Source organism: Ambystoma mexicanum, chromosome 11 (assembly GCF_040938575.1).
Source record: "Ambystoma mexicanum isolate Mex_15411 chromosome 11, UKY_AmexF1_1, whole genome shotgun sequence".
Taxonomy (NCBI): domain Eukaryota; kingdom Metazoa; phylum Chordata; class Amphibia; order Caudata; family Ambystomatidae; genus Ambystoma; species Ambystoma mexicanum.
The window spans coordinates 370538722-370559480 of NC_090934.1; the positions used below are offsets into that span (position 1 = coordinate 370538722).

General features: G+C 47.9%; 1 protein-coding gene across 1 annotated transcript in view; it reads left to right on the forward strand.

Annotated features, from left to right (window-relative positions):
• The first annotated feature begins 559 nt into the window (after positions 1 to 559).
• The window catches only part of RORA (RAR related orphan receptor A), a 318626-nt gene continuing 298426 nt past the window's right edge, over positions 560 to 20759 (forward strand). Inside the window, exon 1 of the mRNA XM_069623081.1 lies at positions 560 to 1425. Coding sequence (XP_069479182.1) covers positions 1203 to 1425 — 223 coding nt within the window. The 5' untranslated portion in view covers positions 560 to 1202. The remainder of the gene's footprint in view (positions 1426 to 20759) is intronic.

A 20759-nucleotide genomic window follows, 5' to 3' on the forward strand; every position in this document is an offset into this window, starting at 1 on the left:
CTTGAAGTGCCTTCTTATCGGTGAGCATGAAGAGGTTTGCAAGGCCCTTGGATTTTTTTTTATTTTGGTAGACCAGTGTCATGAAACAATCGCAGAATACGCAGTTCTAAAGGCATGGTGTTTTGTTCATTTTTAGGCAAGTGTTAAATCATTATTTACAAGTAGTGATGGCAATAGTCTGAGGTTTTAAAAATGATGTAATTTGGGTCCCTAATGGTGATTTGTTAAGATGCAGTCAGACATGATCTATATGTCGACTAATGTAATTTATACCCTGCAAAGAACTCGGCTGCTCTTTTGAAAACGATTAAATGTTACCTGCTACCGTGTGTTTAATACATTTGAAATAATGTCTTTGGAGTTTGCAAAGACTATTTTATTTTAACCATGACTGGTGTGAATTAAAGGCATGTTTAAGAGGGGATAGTGGGGATTCGCTTCCCGACTCTAGGGGGCGGGGTGGCGTCCTGCACTGTTTTTTTGCTGCCCAAACGTTGGCTGCTACTTAGTCTGCGTACACTCAACTGGTCACAGAAAATGACGGCTCTGTCACAGCGAATGTTGATCGAACTGTAACTGTCCGTTGACATTAGCTCTCCACGTGAGGAGCGTTTGACGCCTTCGCCGGCTTTCTAGATAGTGCTTGCTTTGGTGATTTCTCCAAGGAGTGCCTGCAGCGGAGCTCGGAGATAAGTCGCTGCCTCTTTGGTCGCTTTTCTTCGGGGCTGCGTCACCGAAAAGCATCGCCGAGAACCCGCTCTATGGAGCTTTTTTCCACACGGGTGTCGATGACATCTGTCATCTGTCTATGAAGGCTACCTCGATAGGAGTGAAATCCGTATTCTTCTCTCCGCCCCGGATCAGAGGGGTGGTGGTGCAAACGGCGCGTCCCTCGAGCGCTTGCGGAGCTGGACTGGCGCCCAGCCTGAACCCTGCCAACGTCCGTAGGAAAACGAGGGCCAGCGTCTCCCGCGCAGAGTCCCCGTCTACAACCATCGGCTCAGCGACACACGCCAAGCTACTATCTGCTACCCAGGCGGCGCTCGGCAGCGAGCACAGACGCGAAAGCGGCACCTGCGAGAGAACACGACTGAAATCTACCGCCCGGACCCAGTTCCAGCCGCGCAGCCCTCAGATTCGGTATCGACGCACGGCCCACTAAACGGTGCCATGGTTTCCAGTGGCCACTAGGAACGTCTCTTATGCTCGAGACTCCGCCTGCGGTGACGCCCCCGTCACGTGGCCAGGGGGTGAGGCGGATGCGTCGGGCAACGACAGCAGCAGCTGATGAGGCGCAGGAGCGGAGGAGTGCAGCGGCCGCACTTCTTTACCCAGCAGCTGTTCTCGCGGCTCTATGCGGCTCCCCTGGCCACGGCCCTGCACCCGCTACGACGAGGATGTATTTTGTGATCACAGCGATGAAAGGTGAGTGGGTGATGGGCCGGGTAGGGGATGATGGGGTGGGGGGCACTGCTAGGGATGATGCGAGAGTGCTGGAGATGGTACAGGCAGAAGGAGTGGGAGAGCAGAGTGGGGAGGTGACAGCGGCGAGGGTGAAGTGTGAAGGGCGATGGGAGAGTTTTAGAATAATGGCTTGTCAGTATTTGGAAGCCAAGGGGGAAATGCTAGAGGTGATAGGAAGAGTGGAGGCTGGCGAGAGGGAGCAATATCATACGGGCATTGGAGAAAGTGGTAGCAGGGGGGCAGGTGGTATGTGGTGCAGTGAGGGTGGCAAAGAGGTAGAGCGCTAGGGGTGAACGGACAGTCATGGGGCTGAGTTGTTGTAGGGGAGATGTGCAGGTGAGGTACTGGGGCACTTGCGTTGAGTGATAATGGGAAGTGATTGCCGGTGCAGATGGGCATTGGGTAGGGTTGTTTGGAATGCACAGGTAATGGGAACTTCTAATGGTGGGGCGTGCGTGGCAGAGGTGACATTGTTACGGGTCAGGAGTGAGTGCTGGGATGATGCTCACGCTGGCAGGAGGAGTGATGAGTCCAGGGGGGAGAGTAGTTATCTAGTTGCAGGGAGGCAAAGAGGGCCAGAGTTGAGCAGATTGCAGTGATAACGTGTGCTGGAGACAGCAGTAGGAGTCCGATATGGAAGCAGTTAGGGCCAGCTGAAGGCTCCCTTGGTGAGTGGGAAGTGAAGGCAGTTCAGGGGGCAGCTCTGATCGCCGGGTTGGGTTACAGCTGAAACGGTAATAACTCGCACAAGATACGGGCACGTCATATTTCATTTCTGTCACTGCATTGCCTTCATATCTGTCTATGGTGGCGAGGTGCACACGCGTGCACGTGCACCCATCATTGAGGCGCATAGTGCTTTCCTCGGACTCTATCACGCACGTGTGCTTGTGTACCCCTTTTTGTATGGGTTGCTGTCGCTCTATGCACTCTTTATTTATGCGTGTAGGGTCACCCTGGTTTATAAGTGTCAATGAGTTGCATTCAATATGTGCACCCCTCAATATTGTGTGTGCCAGTGCTTATTGCCCTTCATATCTGTATTACTTCAGTTGCGCAATTCCATGCAAACCTGTGTCCATCTGTGAGGTGGATTTCGGGGTGCGACCCTTGGTGCCGCGCGCACATGCGTTCGCGAGGAGCACCTACTGGGTGTACTCTGTGGATGTGTTCGTGTTTGGGAAATGTGCATCACTGTAGCTGTCTAGTAGATTTGGGGCGCTCGCTTAATGCTATTTCTAAGCTTGTTTCCCCGTGGTCCTATGCTGTGCACTTGGGCGCGGGGCGCTGAACCCCGTATTCTGAACCTCCCTCCGGTTAATATCCTGTTTATTAGCCTTCCTACCCACCATGCCCACCCCCTCCTCCTGTGTTTTCGCTCACGTCGAGGCGTACCCTTGCTGGTGGCCCACTGGACAGTCATGCATGCATGCATGCGTGGTATTCGTCGGACAGTAACGTCTGCATCTGTGTGGGATTTATTCCGAAGAATGCATGTGTATGAAGCAGGATTCGCCCATCTGATTTAAAATAATCGTTTAACTTTCGATCCCCACTTTTCGAGCGCCAAATAAAGCCCACGCATCCAAACGAGGCAAATAGGTGTATACCAAAGGCACTCTCTGCAGAAATCTCCCGCGCAAATACATCTGTAAGGCCCTTCCATTCCTGTTAAGTCGTATCTCATATTTAAAGAGTGCCTCGTGTGCCTGGACAGCGGCTTCTGGCCCATGTTGGTACGCGACCTTAATGTGTTCTGTCTTTGGGGGAGTGCAAGTACATTGGGCCATGGATGTGATTTAGTCATGATGCCTAAACGCCACTGGTGATGAAAGTGGCTAGTGCCGCTCCTGTGCGTTATGTGGCCTCAAAGCACTAACGCCACAAGGTGTTGAGGATGTGTGATGGGCTCTTTGTTTCTGAGCAAGTTTTGCATTTTTGTTTTTAACTACCCTATGGTGAAGGTTAATGGGTCCGTGATGTTGAGTTGGATTGGACCACCTCAGAGTAGGATCAATCTCCCCCATTTTCAGAGTTGATATTGGAGTTGCCACACCCCGTAGATGTGTGCTGGGCAGCTTTTTGACTGTGATGATCCAGATCGGGACTAGGGCAGGAGAGCCGAGTTTAGATAGTGATTGTGAGAAGAGAGAGGCAGAAAACACTGTCCGCTGAGGAGTGCAGGTGCACTGTGTCACAGGCCTGCATCCACGCCCATCCTGCATTCCAGAGGATTCCAGCAGGCAGAGCTATATGTAGTCCTGGGCTACAAGCCAAGGCTCCATGTGTCCTCCCTGATGAAAAGTCTCCTCCTGTGCTATTTTGCATCTTGTGAGGTTGCCAGCCAGTCCTGGCACACGGCCTGCAGTGGACATGTCTACTGGAGTTGGCTGGCTGGCCGCTCACTTTCCTGCATGTCGTAGGCACACGGTCTGTAATGGATATGTGCATGTTGAAGGAGTGGCTGCCCCCTTACCTCTTCAGTGGGAGTATTTCTCGTGCAGTGCTGTCGACCAGTCCATAGGAATAGGCTGGCTGATTTCACCCCCAACACTGCTCGCATGGCACATAACACATGCCCCTACGGACGATAGGGCTGCTTTTCCCTCTCCATCTTGCATGTTGCTGGTGCTTCTGACCCAGGGGCTGTGGCGGACCTGGTGGTCTTGTCCATTGTGATGAGGTAGCTGCTGCCCGCTGGTCCTCATTCTGCCCAGGAGGTTCCGCAGTACTGTCTGTAGTGGGCACGGCCATGGTGCCATTTGGAGCAGCCAACTTCTTAGTGGCAACTGTCAGACTGTTTTATGGCCCAAATGGTCCAAATCCCGTGTTGGGTGGGGTTAGAAGTGCACCCTAGCCACCTTGTCTCTTTGTCGAGGAGGCCACCTTGTCTCTTTGTCGAGGAGGCCGGGGGTGGCGAGAAATTCGTGTTTTTGGTTAGGGCTTGGCTTTCTGGTACCCCTCCCCAAAAGCAAGTACCTTCTGCTGGACATAACGTTATCACCCCCGTTTATGGCCTTGCTGTGCCTGGGAACTAAATGGGCTTTGGTAGAGATGGCCATAGTGGTTTCTGTAGACTTCTTGGGACCCCAAAGGCGTCATGAGTTGCACAAGGGTTTATAGAGGCGGAAGATAGCCTGGGATAGGTCAACACCTGCATCTGGATCACATGGAAGCGCAGTGGTAATCAGAAGGGACCCGAGCCGTAGAGATGGAGAGCTATATATGCTTCTTATCTGGGGGTCCGCGGCCCGAACGCTGTGCGATAGAGAGAGGGGGTCCGATATAATCCGGGCGATGAGGGCATATGCGCGCGGCAAGGCCCCTTTCCGTGCTGCTGCACGCCCATTTCTTTCTGCTCGCAGTTCCGCGCAGCTCGCCAGGGTCTGCTTCGGCCTCACTTGCTGCAGTAGAAAGGGGACAGGCCATCTTGCGTTTTTGACACATACTTTCCACCTCTGCGATGGGAGCCAGAAGCAGCGGCCTGCATTCCCCTCTCCTGCAGAGTGACAGCTCGGGAAGTTTCCAAGCCAAGTGCGCCCGAGCAGACCAGAATGCGAGGAAAATGCCTCGGCAGTTTTATACTTTTTTTTTCTTCTTCTTTTTTTTTTATCCAAAGAACCAGATGCACACAGTGGCAGCCCCCAATCCAGCATAATTTCCAAAGTTCCAGTTACTAAATTGCGAAAGTGCAAGGGTATTAGTCCACTCCAAAAATGTAAACACTCTTGGTGTGCAGTGCGATCCCTGGACTTTTTGAAGTAAGGTGCCAAAATGGTGGCGTGCATACTTTTGAACGGCTGGCGGGCGGTGGCCCACATTGCTGTCGTTGCATAAAGTCCGTGCGACGTTGTGCGCGTGTCTTCCTTTGCCCCCAGCCAGTCCAAGGCCCGGATTATAAAGCGAAAGTCCACTCTCACTGTCATCATATCAGCATGCTGCCACATGGCAACGCTTATGTTGTGCGTGTGGGCAAAGTCGGTGTTTATTCCCCTGCGCTCCTCAAATGTGACCAAATCGTTGCAGAGGGTGTGATAATATCGACCCCACGTACTAGAGTGCGCGGGGCTCCCCTGCTGGCTGCCCGCTGCTGTTTTTATAGGACGGTTGTCCACCTTTTTATTGCGTGGCTTCTGCCCGGAGAACGAGGCCCTGTGCCCCTCTGCGGCTGCCAATGGTCCTCTGCTGGTATTCATTCGACACTTCAGTATACACTAGCATCCCCAAAAAGAAAGTCCTACATTGCCATTTCCCCCTTGTCCATTTACCTGAAGCATAACACATTACATGGTGTCCTAGTGCTGGGAAATAAGCCTGCCAGGTGTTGGTAGTGTGACAGTAAAAGCCATGCCTGACCTCTCGAGCATATCCCTTAAATCTGGAAGAAGCGTAAACAAATATATTGCACGCGTTTTTGTATACGAGCGGCAGGACACAATGGCCGGAATAGATAACTTCCACGCGGTCGCATTTGGCGAAATCGTTGCCTTCCTCGTTCCATGCCTTAACCGAGCCCCTCTGATTAAACGGCTTGCGAGCCGTGCCGTTCGGTCTGGTCTAGTGACTGTTTATCGCAATCCGGTATCCATCGGGCACCCCCAAATCACTGTCAGTGAGACATTAGACCATCAACTTGTCTCACTAACATCTGTTCAGTTGGTGCCTCGTTGTGTATGGGGATGGGCTTCTAGCAGCTATTTCCCCCAGAATTGGGTTGATGACCGCGCGTACTGGCATTCTGTGTCTGAGGGAGGGCCCAGTGAACATGACGTCCTGTCATTAGTAGAGGGATGGAGGGGGGCCACGCATGGCTGCGGTCTCCCTCCTCCACACCGACCTCCGCGGTAACCCAGGACAGCACTTGCAGTAGCCAGAACCTACACCGGGCCCTGGGCACACAGCAGAACCCAGATATCCAACACTTTTAATATTTCAGGTACACCTGAGTCTGGACCAATCAAACCCGGCAGGATCGAGAGCACCTGCGCGTGTTCTTCAGATAAGCGGCCTGCATCCGTATCTGGTGTCTTTTCTCCTGCCTACGCATTGAGAGAGACTGGATAATGTGCACTTTAATGTGTTATTTCTTCATATTGATTAAAATAACATCTTCCGAAACCGGAAATCACCATGAAAAATATAGGTAATTACATACCGAAAAAAATGGCCAGGACGAGTCAAAGGTGTTCTTGGTGTGTCCATGAAAGCACTGCTTGTCTGAGCGCACTTGTTAAAGCGTCGGTTGCATTGCGCAGGCGGGGGGAGGGGGGAATTCCCGCACGAGCGGGGGGGGGGGCGAGGGGGCACTTGCCGTGGAGTGACCTCTGGCTGCCGTGAAGTGACACATTCCCCGCTTTGCTCTGGCAGAGAAGTGGCTCAGACGCCATGGGAAATGCGCCGGCAGCCGGTGTGCATGAGGGCACCCGTTACATTTCCTGCACAATTAGAGTGGCTTTGCTCCTTAGTGCAGCGGGCTCTCGTTGTGCCGTTGGTTTTGGGGTTTGGTTGAAAGTCACCCCCTCCCCCACAGCATTTGATGTCTACATTGCTTGGCTCGCTGCCTCAAATGTACTGATTATTTTAGGAACTAAAAGTGGAGTAGGTTTACGGTCCCGATATGTACTAGGTCCCCCACGAGAAGGACTACCTTAATCGACACTGCCATGGTTCTAATTACTATGCAAATATACTAAAAATACTTTAATAAAATCATAACAGGCTTGTCAGAAAAATGTGTGTATGATGGAAATTAAAAAAGATGGCATCTTCCGTCCTTGCTCAGTGAGTGCCCTCTCGCCTGCAGTAAGGTCACACTCCTTTAGAGCTGACCTTGGCATTGTGCGACTGCTAGAACGCTCACTCGCTTGATTCATCTGCTATTGTGCTTGCAGTAGCATTGCCCCGTGCTCTTCCTTGCCCTAGTAAAGGCAGGCGGCGTCTACATGTTTTGGGGGTCACTGCGTGAATTCATACATCTTCCCTGGGCAGCAAATGGTTGTCTTTTTTTAGTTTTAGCTGTTAGGTGGCAGAGCACCTATACACAGAAACTGTTGCATTAGAGTGCAGCTAAGTGGAAATGGCTTATGAGGAGGGCACAAAGCTTGCAGGTGTTTGGTTATTTACCCACCTCTGGACCGCCCATGGCCATGCTAATCCCCAGGGCCATGCCCACTCAGCTCCTGCCCCTCCCGCCCAAAAGACCTCCTCATGGGAACCCTTTGAGCTCGCTTTAATCAAGCCTTACCATCAGACTTTGTGCTGGAAGTGCCTGCCAGTTTTTTTTTTTTAAGTAGTCTTCTGAGAGTTAATGACTCAATAGGTGCTGTAAACCCGCTACTGGTGTAATAAAAAATGCCTTAACCAGGTCTGCCTTCAGCCACTCCATTTATAAGCGCCATGTGTGCCCTTCACTCAATCCTGTCAAACAAGCATTGGCAAAGCCAACCGTTTGCCTTGTATATAAGTCTTGGGTATTTGCCAGGCACTGCTATTAAATACCCAGGTACTCGCACCATTTTGCGCCTGCTACCATCAATGGACAGTTAATGGCTATAAAGCAGTGCCTGGCAAATGCCTTTCCCATGCCTACACAAAAGCCCAAGCGTTGGCATTACCAATGTTTTTTTAAAGGTAGTACTAAGATGGAAAACTGTGACGGTGGGTTTGACGAAGAAAAACCTCACATTTCTGGGGTTGAATTTGGAACATTGTGATGTATCCAGTTTGGTCACAGATCACTCCATGTGCCTTCAGGTGGTTAAAGAAACTCCAGCAGTGGTCTTCTGCAATGAAAGCTGTGTATCTCTCTAACATGACCATAGCATTGGTCCCATTGCCCCTAGAGTCTGCCTCCCAGGATGTTTGTTTGGCCGCAGAACACGTTTTCCATTTCCTGCTTTTATCCAAGTGTTTTGTGTGTTGTTTAATGTGTTCTCATTTGCCTCGTTTTGTTTTCCCCTTCTTACTCTACAGTGATGCCACTGTTTAGCAGTTGCGGCTGAAGCGCATTAATTTTCGCAACAGCTACTCAAACATAGCTGTCTACTAACCCCTCTCACCCTCCTGAGTCTCCTGATCCCTACTAGGCGCTAAGTCAAACCTGCACCGCTCTCGCACTTCAAAATCCTAACATAAACCCATATGTAATGGCCTCTGCCATACTCTTTATTAACAGATGCGCCAAGGCCTTTCAGCAGTGTAAGCACTGTGCAAATAACATCTCGCAACTCCCTGTGAAGTACACCCTCATTTTTATTTTATTTTGATATGTAGTTAGATTGGTTACATTTGTAACACGAGGATATAGGCATAAGACCATGGCATAATTTGCACTCAAGTGTGGAAAAAGCACCCCCGCGGTTCCTTTCAACGCTGATCAGAACCAGTTATTCCTAGCTTGCTACTGGGCAGCAACATTTCTTTAAAGATTTGGCAACGCTGCCCGCATCTGTGTGTCTGCACTTTGAAGTATACGGATATACCGTAGATTACCTACAAAGTGTGACCTTGAGGATTCAAGTGAATATGGAGACAATAAAGATTGGGCTACTCTGCACGTTATGTAACTTTAATGATATACCAAGACTTCAACACCTTTGGGGTGACGGGGGTATAGAAGGATGGGAAGTGGTGAACATCTATCTGAAGTGCAGGGTTGTGCCATCTCTAACTATGGCTCACACGTCTTCACAAGCTCTCTTCATGGTTGTCAATGCCCTTGGTGTTTCCTGTAGAGCACGCCGTCGATGATCTGATTTTGGAGCACTGTATCACGGCGCAGCTCAGGTATCTGTTTTAACAGATGCTTGTATCTGCAAGAATGGTGCATTAGTAGCCGGATGCCTATATGTGGTGACTACCAGGTGTGCAGTGGAGTCCGGGGGATGCTCCAAACTGGGCACACATGTTTGTTGTAATGTAGGCCGTAAGGTCTATAGTGCATGCAGTGACCGGTGCAGTGCCAGCCTGGACTCTGGGATTGGGAATCTTGGGGTCCGCTCTGTGGGGTAGGCCATACCTGTCATCCAAAGTCCAGCCTGAGTGATGGTTCGAACTGCCTCATTATAGATGTAGCTGCAGGTTGTTCATTGAGCGGTGATGTCCGATATTGTTTTGCATACTTGAATTGGGGAAGCTTTTTGAAATATAGGGCGTACCATATGTTGGGAGATTGTTTTCCTCTTCATCTAGATGAGTATGAGTTCACGTTGTACCATGTTTCTACGGGACCACATGCTGTGCTTCACTCATAGTGGCTGTCCTGAGCCGTTGACGCATTTCTCCTTTTGGTATGGTCAGCCATAGGCTCTCCCCGCTGGTAATTTAGGCTCCTCTGTATTCGGTCAGACTGAGGTTTTCTCACCTGATGTCCAAGCAAAGGAAGGACGCGTGTGGCTGCGTTCTTGGCGTCTCTTTACGCTGAATCAGGGCCCTGACTCTCAGGGTTATTTCACGTCCACTCTTGTCAATGTTTTCTTTTTGTGCTCTTCTCACTGACGTGTTTGGAACCGGTACGCCGCTTATGTAATGATAATAACCGCCCTGGCAGGATTATGACTGCATTAGGTAGGTGGCAGAAACTTCAGCCCTCTTTAATTGATGAGCTCTGGCAGCTTCCCAATCCACAGGGAAACTATGGATTTGGGAATCTAGCCCTGTACGTGCGGTTTACTTGTGGATACAATGCCACAAAAACATTGAGGCTGATCTACAACGTTGTTAAAGAGTTGCCCTGGACTTAAACGTGGGGAGAGCTTTCAGAAGGTGTAACTCTGACCTACTCCTGAATTACTCCCATCATTACAATAAGTAACAATGCAGATCTAGCACCTACTCCTGATTTACTCCCATCATTACAATAAGTAATGACGCAGATCTAGCACCTACTCCTGATGTACTCCCATCATTACAATAAGTAATGACGCAGATCTAGCACCTATTCCTGATTTACTCCCATCATTACAATAAGTAATGACGCAGATCTAGCACCTACTCCTGATTTACTCCCATCATTACAATAAGTAATGACGCAGATCTAGCACCTACGACGCAGATCTAGCACCTATTCCTGATTTACTCACAGTAAATCAGGAGTAGGTGATAGATCTACATCGTTACTTATTTGTGGTTTGAATTCCCTTCTGTGGGTTGAAGTCAAGAGATTTCAGTGTTATTCATTGTGTATTTTTTTGTGGATCAACCCCCCCCACCCATCTACAATGTGCACTAAAACAATTCTTTACTCGGCTGAGCAACGATTGTGTGATGTTTAATGTGAGGAAACTGGTAAGAAATTGTTTTAAGACGCGTGTAGGCTCGGCATCTCGCATAAGGGTCTTGATCAAAATTGTATGCGTTTGCTCTCCCGACAATACCTTGTATACAAGCTCGATGGGCCAGTTCATCCAGGGTATGGAGCTCTAGTCGATATACCAAAGGCTTTGCTGCAAACCACCTGCTGGTCTCGGTCATTCCTGTCAATGTATATTTCTGAAATGAATAACTGTCTTCCAGTAATGTTGGTGATGTATGCAAGAAGGCAGCGGCCTAATGTTTGTGACCATACATGTTGACACCTCAGTAATGAGTGGAAGGCTTTTGCACCTGGGAAGCCGGGTGCTTGCCTGCTGTGATCCCTGGATTGATGTGTTATTGAAATGTTAAAGTTTTAACACGCAGCACCTTCTGCAATACAAAGTAAAATAAATGTACCTCAGAACCATACATAAAAGGTAAAAAGACACAAATAATATTTACATGTTAGACTAAAGCAAAAGGGATACGTCCGGTTAAAATTCCTATAATTTCTATTTTTTGTTGTTCTTGACCGTCTTAAACTCGAACCCTATTGTCTGCAATGAACACCTTTTAGCTAAAACAGACCTACGAAGAACATTTTTTAAAAAAAAATATTTGCCTATTGCCCCCTTGATGTTCTGGGGGACAAGCCTTCGCCCCTCTCAATCTCCAGCTCTGCAATTGCCTTCTTTCTCAGAGTGGGCACATCCCCAGTCACCTTCTCTACCACAGGGCATTGAAAAGCTGGCGCTTTCATCCGGAAATGACCCAGTGTTCCGTGTTATCCCTGCCGGGGAGCAATTGTGTGCTTGCCCATGTATTCTTATATGCTGGTGGGAGTACGTGTCTGGCTTTATTTTTTTATTTTTACTGTACACCATGAAATCATCATTGCACAGTAAGAATCGGAATTATATTTCCTCACCCAATCCATTTTTTGGTGAAAATAACATATTCCAATCCTGCCCGATATCAGAAAAGTGCAGGAATGCTCAATTTTAAATAAAACAAATGCAGCTCTTCCTAATGCCTTTTCTGGAGCTAAACCTAGAAGCACCCTCAGCCAATGCCTGCCCCGGCACCCACTGACACCGAAATGCACACCCTCTCGCCCGCTGCGTTTTCGTTCCACCCCCGCTGCATCCTATATTGGTGTTCCCATTTCTTGAAAGACCGGTTGACGTTTCGTCTGTATTCCACTATGGTTAGACGGCTGGAAAGAGGATGGCAGGGTTTGCTATTCTTTTCTTCACTATTTTTATATGACGCTATATGGTCACTAAGGCCAACAAATGCTTCATGATCTGAAACCACCTGATTACGCAGGAATGACCGCCCTGCTTCACTACCGCCTAACCGAGGATCAACTTTTTTTGGAGCTCGGACGCGGACTGACAATTGGAAGAAAGATTTTAGCAATGGTAATAATGAAGGGAAATTAAGTTGTGTTGTCTAAAAGAAGAGCAGGGAGAGCAAACGTAGTGTCTTAAACGTTTAAGATTATCAGTCCTTTATGAAATCAGCCACCCTACCATGTAACCCCACAAAGGCTGTTGTTGCTGCTGACCCCTTTCAGCAGCTTTCGTCTTTCTGCAAAATTTCCTGGAGATTATCACTGGCAACTTGGTCAATGGCTTGATTGCCAGGCAAAGAAAAGCTATCCATCATTCATAGGTCTTCCTTTCCGTGCCCCTTCACCTTGCATAATGGTCTAGCCTCAGAATGCCTCTCTCCCGGTGTACCTCGTTTGTGTGTGGGTGGTCTCTCTTTAATATCTGTATAATGCCGTATCGATGATACTGTTGACCTTTTTGAGGAAACCCATTTGTTCTTTAATTTTGGACACATCCATTAAGAACAATAACGACCCGTAAAATTGGGAGATAATCGGGTTCCTCATCGGACTGGGGGAAACGTCTGCATTTACCTGTGTTCGGGAGCTGTTTCTATGGGATATGATATGATATGATATATTTGATTTGTATCGCGCTCGGATAGGTCGGTTTTGTCGCAGGACATTTGTTTGTATCCAAATCCATTAAATGTTTTGAACGGATTTGGCCACCAATATGTAAGGGAGCGGGTAATGGTAATAATTAAGGAGGAGAAGGGGTGGTCTCCTCACCCCCAGATATATTTGAGTCCAAATGGTTTAAAAGAAAACAATAATTAGATGGATTTGTATTCGACCAATGAAATCACACACAAACCTTTCTATACGGAACGTGATCGCGCTCGGGAGACTCTCTCCATATGCTGAGCACTGTATGCCTCACCATAATAATCGATAGCCCTCTTCATTGTCAATAAGCATTGGCAATGCCAACAGTTTTGGCTTTTGTGTAGGCATGGGAAAGGCACAGCCACAGTGGTATTAACTGGCCATCGATGGTAGCGGGTGCAAAATGGTGCCAGTGACTGGAAAGTGCCTTATGCTTATACACAAGTTGTTTTGAGCAGAGAGGAGCAAAAACTGTGTGGGCCATAGGGATTAGCATGCCATGGGCAGTCAATGGGTGGGTGCTTTGTATCCTTCCTCATACGCCATTCCTCCCCATCTGTACTCTAGTGCACTTGTTTCCGCTTATAGGTGTCACAAGCGCCACGCCAGATAGCCCAAATAAAAGAATCTTGTTTGATTTTGTTGATTTAGTAGAGAACCGCTGAGCATTCTTTGGTAATTTGTTAACACTGATTACTTCATCCCAGTGAAGCATTTAAAACCAATCTGCACCCTTGAACAACAGTAACTAGGTGTTAAATATGACAAAAACCGTTTTGATGTCTAAAATAAATTGGAGCAAATGCGTATTGTTTCGATGTTCCCCACCGTTGTATCCCGCCCAGTTTCTTGAATTCTTTTGCGACTTCGAAGTTGCCTACTTGTAAGAAATTGATTTCTGACAAACAACGGATTTGTTGAATGTCATCAATGATGCTTATTTTGATCAAATCTCGAAGTTTCCATAATGATCTTCTGACGCCCCTAAAAAGAGAACCGTTTGTCTTCAGTGGTTTACCCGGGGCATGCGATGCAAAGATCTGTGGTCCACTCGAGGGCTGCGACTTGCAGATAGCTTCTGCTTTCTGCCGACCATCAATGCTGACAGCCACCCACATGAATCCTGCACGCACGCAATTACCCTTGATTACTTGCACTACTCATCCATGTTCAATCTGTGCCTGTTGACTAGTGCCTCTCACCTGTGCACTAATTGCAAATCTACCTTGTTAATATACGCAGGAAACATGTGGTGATTCTAATAATGTCACTGGGGCAGATATTATGCATTTTATATTTTCATTCAGTTTAGTAAGAAAAAATGTACATTAGTTGTAACTAGTCCTTTTCATATCCTCTGTCCACCACCAACATGGCCTCTTTTTAGCAGCGACCTCCAATCCTTAACCTCTTGGCCATTTGGCAGAAACGTGATGAAGCTAAATATTCATCTCTGCATCACAACCAAACAGCACCCTCTCAGAAGAAACCCTGGCTCGTTGGATCCGTAAACCTGCCACATTCTACTTGGAATGATCGCATTTCTACGGCATGACCCAGAAGCTTCATATTCTGCATGTTGAAAGCTGCTGCATGACTCCTTATGGATGGTTCATGCCCAATAGGCTTGCAATAAAAGGTGTGTCACTCTGAAGCAATGGCCCAAGCAGCTGATTTAAGAATCTCTTCTAACCTGGCTCCAGACCAAAAGGCTTTGCCAGCCGTGGTGCATCTGGTTGAGTGAGCTCCATGAGTGGAAATGCCTATCCCTGCTTGGACCATTACCCTGTTTAATCTATCTGGATATCAAAGAGCATAAACCGGATGTTGTGGGTTTTGGAGGAAAACTGATTTCTCTGGAAGAACAATGTAGCTCTGCATTGGTCAATTCCTGCTGTCTTGAGCATTCCACTACACACAGATGTTTGTAAGTGCTGAAAATTCATTTTCGCTGGAGGATGACTTGGTACATTTTTAAAATACAGACAGAACCCCATAGGAGAAAGCACTCGGCCAAATAGATAGAATACCTGTAGGTCTGAGACTCTGAAAGGTCCATATGCACATGAATATTACAAGCTTAGTCGATAGTGCCTGGACCGACAACTGCATACCATAAACAGGAGTGTTTGTGCTGAGCAGCCTTTCATAACTCGCACCTTTCAACAACTGGCATAGTTTTGGGTGTTCCTCAACAGGGAAACCCGCAACCAGGTCATGATAGTGAGAAATTGCCAAACATTACTGGTAGAATGTGCAGTAACAAAACCCAGACACCAACTTGGCAAAACAACGTATGCAATATGGAGTCTGTCTGCTGGGATTGGGATCTAAATTCATCCGATCACATCAGCGAACCACCGCCCCAAGCTGAAACTGTATGTCTTGGCTGTACTGTATGCCCATGATGCCCTGACGAGAGAGAAAGCTAGTTTTGTGAGTCCAACAGGAGCCCATCTACACCAAAAACGAACCATGCCATCAAGGGCTGATTGCTCTTTTGAACTAGTGGATACAACTCCCTGTCTGAGTTGGGCAGTACAGCTGGAAACCAGGGAAAGAGAGTCAATCATGCTTGCACCATGTTGAGCAGTAGCTGATGTAATTCCTGAGTTAGCCAGCAGGGGGCTTGAGTACTAATCGGGCACCAGATAGTTGGATGTATAGCGGGGTCCATCGAGATTGGGGGTTGTGGGGGACATTGTCCCATTTCTGGAAGAATGCTTTGGCTCGGGCAATAAGATCTGGACAACGGCTATTTAACCTTGAGGCAAATTGATTTGAAAGGGACCGAACCTTGCTTGTAGGTCCAGAAGAGGTGCAGATGAATGTGCCAACCACTGTATTCATTGAAATGTGAAGAGCAGCAGTCTGCATTACCCCTAGCGCTATTCTTTTCCTTAAGTCTCGGGACGATCGCTCAGGGGCAATGTGCTCGTCTTGGAAGCAAGACAACATGGATCACCACAGGTTTGATCCCTGGGTCCGCGCTTAGAAACGTCTGGGTATTAAGCGTGTTCTAAATAACCTATCATATCATAAGTGGTCTGAGAACTTCGGTAAATCAATGTACCCTTTTCTTTGGACAGCTGAAATTGTGGGGATAAGGTTGATTGCTGGTGGGGTCGGGGGATAAGGGTTTAAAAAAAAAGTCTGCCTGAAACCCCTGCACTGTCTAACGCCCAAGGATCCTGCGAATTTTTTTATCCAGCATGGCAGAACAGAAAATGACCACAAACGGGACAATCCAGAAAGGGTATTATCTGTAAGTTATTGCATAGTCCTCCATGCCTATTTGTGCCCAATCTTTGAAACTGACCGATTCTTGGGAAGAAGAATTTCCTTTCCCATGGGACATTTGGGCACAGCCAGCTGAGCGGCCATTGCATTCCCAAAGAGTACCTCCTCTCCAAGGAGTCTGGCACTTTGTAGTCAGCTAGGCCTTTTTCATTAGAACACCTTTTCGTCTCTCTTTAATGATGTTGATGCTTTGGCCTCCTCTAGAAAACAGAATGCTCTCAGCACCCACCCGCTAACACTCTGTTAACATTCAGGGTCCAGGGCTCCTCTGTCTCTTTGGACTCAGCTGCCATGCCCAGAATTTGTATCTGGGGACCTGTCACATTTGTCTGCATGCGCACAGTATGATGGCCCGCATTCATACAAGTTAAAAATAAATATATAGATGTGATTTCGTGGCTCAAGAAATGATCTGTGAGCAGCAGGAAAAGAGATCATGATGCTGGTGGAGTGAAGGGATATGCAAGAGCGAGGGGTAAGGGACATAACTGTGCCAGCACTCGGGCGTGGCAGTGCCGTCTTGTGCTCGCTTTCTTTTTTGCCTCCCCACAGGACCCGTGCAAGGGCTTCCGAATCTAAGTTTCTGTCCTGCTGTCTAATATTTCTTGTAGCGGATGCCGCAAGATTGTCTTAATAAATGTGACCTTTGTCATTTCCCAAGTTTGGGTTACATGTGCGGTATTGGGGGTGAGGGGCGCCTAGACAGCCTAGTGCACCAGATCTGGTAACATAATACAACATACTGTAACAAATGCACCACACACTTCTCTCACCGACTTTTTCTCCGTTCATTGTAAGCATTTTATAAAGCAGTGTAACAGGATGCCCCCCCCCCCCCCCTTTTAACTCCATGTGAATGTTCAGCTCATGTCAGCATACTGGGCCCATCTTTTCATCCTCGTACCCAAGCAACACTTCCGTTTTTAACGGGCTGGTTTGTGGTTCCCAAATTGACTTTCCCTGCCAGTGACAGAATGTCCATCTGTAAGGGTAGTATATTTGATTTTAATTACCTGATATGATTCTGGTAATTCTGCCTCTGAAAGGGGGCTTTGCTGATCAAACCCTCTTTTACCAAGTGCTCCAGGCTGAAAGCTTATTGCATGTATACGACTCAGCTGGGACTGTCTCCTGACTTCCCCAGCCCCTCCCTGCAGTGTCCGTGACAGCAGAGCAGGGTCAAAGGTACACCCTGCTGGAGCCACACTCCAAGCAGGGGGCGGGGATGGCCTTTGAAATCAAAGACTCCTTTTTTCCCACAGTTATGATGATGGTGTGTCTCAAAAGGGCCCGGTGGCAAGGTGGTATCTATAAAGATAAGCCCTTGCCTGGTTTGGCCGGGTGTCTTTTGAGATCACAAAATGATAAGTCCACAAACCAGGTTGGTGTCATATTGTCATCCTGGATGAGTGGCTCATCATGGCATGATTGTGATTCAGGTTTATCTGGCCTGGACCCCACCCAGGAATCCTCTACGTGGAGTTCAGGAAGCTTTCCTTTTGTTGCTCTTGTGTAGGAATGTTGCCTCCGTCGCCCAATTAATCCCACTAGTGGATGGATGGGAACTCATTTCAAAGACATGCCTGCCTGGGTACAATAGGAAGTCCACACCAGGGTGCTGGTTACGCGAGACTTTCAGGTTAAGCCGCTGCGGAAGGGAGCAGCGTTGGAATCACCTGGGAAAGAGGTATAGTCCACTGAGAGGGTTCCACCATCTTGGATTCTGTTAGGCTCCTGCCCCAAACCTCTTACACACTTCCTGCAGATGGAGCACGTTGTGTAGGACCAAGGGCAAGCAATACTTGTTAAGCAGCCTGGATTGGACATCTGACAACAGGCTTCATTTGGACAAATTGGCTGTAGCATTTTGCCTATAAAACGTGTGGGGGGCTCCCCTTGTTTCATCATTGGACACTCCAAAGAAGGGTGCAACGGAAGTCTGTTGGGAATACAGTATGTGGTGAATCGCGTTGCTGCAATCCCCACAAGAGACATACTCCTGACTGCCTTACGTCGATGGTGGCGCTGCCCGCTAGAGCAGGAGGCGACAGCAGTGGCATAGCTCATGATATGTGGAGGAACAGGGCATCTCCCTACCCCCTTAGCATGCCTGTGCTGCAGCACTGGGAGTCGCAATGGCGGCATGTTACGCTCCGAGGGATGGAAGTGGATTGGAGACGCTGGCAGCGAGGCATTCCACTACCTCCGAAGAAAGACCCTAGCCTTTTCCTTTGATGGCATCAGGACAAGTCCTAGATGTCGGGAACAACACACAGCCTATGGGAGGAACCAGGTTCAACCCCCCCTCCAACACCCCACCCCCACACCACCCCTTAGAAGAACCTAGGGTAATGTAAGAGCTATTTAAATGGAAAAAATAAATATCTGAGCCCCAATGATCGGATAAATAATATAAAAGGATCCCAGGATAAAACACAAATGCATAAAAACAAATAATGGCAATGAAACCACACTTGAACTAATAGAAGCCCAGCTGGCCAATAGAAAGAGAGCCTAACCCAGGATAACAAAAGTGGAAACACTCTGCCAGCCAATTTGTAAGCAAGGATTTCCACCAATCAGCAGCAAACAGGATGGGGAGTCTATCTATAAAAGCAGAGCCAGCTCACTCTGAATGTGTCTGTCAGCGGTAGGTACCCTGTAATTCTCGCCAGACACTGGTGAAGAGAAGAGTGACTCTATTCTGAAGTATTTGATGCTACATGAGTGAAGGAGCCTGGACTACCCTGGAGCACTGCCTTCCTGGAAGCTGCCTGGAGGAAACTGATTGATCCAGGGGGAAGAAGGAGAGTAGCCAAGCAGCCTGCCCAAGCCTAAAAGGATGACCTGCCTGGGAAGAGGCTAAAGCAACCCTTCCATATGACCTTGTTAGAACGACCAGGACAGAAGTAAGTCCCCTGTAGAGGAGAGGGGCAAAGCAAAGAGAAAAGGGTCACCAAGTAATAGGTGAGAATATCCAATGGAGGGGCTAAGAGAGAGAAACTCGGAAGCCCAACTGGAAGTTGGGACAACATATTAAGCAACCAAGTGAGAGTGAGAGATTGTGAGATGGATGAATCGACCACTGGATTAAGATTGAGAACTTAAGCACAGGACCCAATTGATCCCTCACCTAAGAAGTCCTACATCTGGAAGGCAACTACAGGTCCCGGTTTGAGCTTTCGCATAAGCAGCCCTGTTGTCTACCGGAGGAGGCCGGGGGAGAAGGCCTCCCTGAATTGTTGGACTGAATTGATGGATGTTGGTACTCTAGGGAAGGACTTGAAGTTATTTTCCTCATTGCACCATTTGATTTAGCCATTCTGACAGCTCACTATTTTAGGAGCGCTTGATTCAGGAGACCTTTATAGTATCTTGAGGATTAGTTGAAATAGGTGAATTTACTTTGGGGTTGTTAGTACTTTGGGCACCATTTGGACTCCATAAGTGAAGTGCAACTTTTGTTTGCTGTATTCACCCAGAGATGGACTTCTAAATCATTTATAGTTGAAAACCTTACTTTATTCCTCAAACTATGTTTTGTCTTATACTTGCTTAATAAAGAGTTTTCTTTGAAAAGACCCAAAGTCTGAAACCCTTTGATTCACCATGTTGTCACACTCATCACAAGTTTTTCCAAATTGTTCTGCAGTGTAGATGAAGACAAAAGGCTCAAAGGCAGAAGCAAGCACTGCTCCCTATAAATGACAAGGACACATTTGGGGTGACCAGCTGGCTTGACCAGGCCTACTGAAACACTAGTACCCTGGTCCCTGTTTACTGGAGTTTGCAGAACCCTGCACGTTTTTTCTACACCGTTCTGGCTCAGAGGTGCAGAAAGAAGGGGCTTGGGCCCTTCAGACCTTGGAGACAGCCTCCCAGCAACCGAGAAGTAAAGTAACAGCTCTGGACCTCCGGTCCCGCATCGAGCCACTTGACCTGGATATCGCCTGCCTGTCCCAAGTTTCTTCGTGCAGTTGCTGCATGTGAACTCCACCATTTTCTTTTTGGAACAGTCAACCAGCTCATCACCCAACACTGACTCACTGCTACACAACGTATCTTAAAGCCTGGCCTGATGCTGGTGAGCTGCAAGAAAAAGACCAAAAGTTATTTGTAGTGGTCCGGTCCCCCCCCCTTCTTGGTCCTTCTTTGAGGGCTGTAGTGAGTTGTAAAACCCCACTTTTTCCCAAGACCTCTTCTTTTTATTTTTTGTATTACTTTGCTCTGAAATATTGCCTGTCCTGCCCTTCTATCCAAGACCGAGAGTGTCCTTTGTACGTTGTATGTGCTCGCTCCAAAGGGGCGATGTATTCAGTGTTTTTAGTTGGTAGTGTGCGTCTTTAGTTTCATTAAAGGGCCCATCTTTATAGAAATTGTTTTGCATTCATGGTACTGATCCTGTGTGGGGTGCTGCTGTTTCCAGTGCAGTGCACAAGTATAGCCTGCCCTCGGCCCACATTACTGAAAGAGGTATTCTATTGTGTTGTGTCTTGTTTCCCTTTAGATGGGATCACTGTTGGTTTAATAGTAGTATGGGGCTGAGTAGGTGGTTTACCGTCTGAATTATTATTAAGCGTAAATTTGACTTTGTTTCTGTCCTACTTTTCTTTTACAGTAGTAATTCCACGTGATAATATGAAACCCTGCAGGCTACGTTATTAATCCTTTTTCAAATGTGAATGAAGCCAGTGCA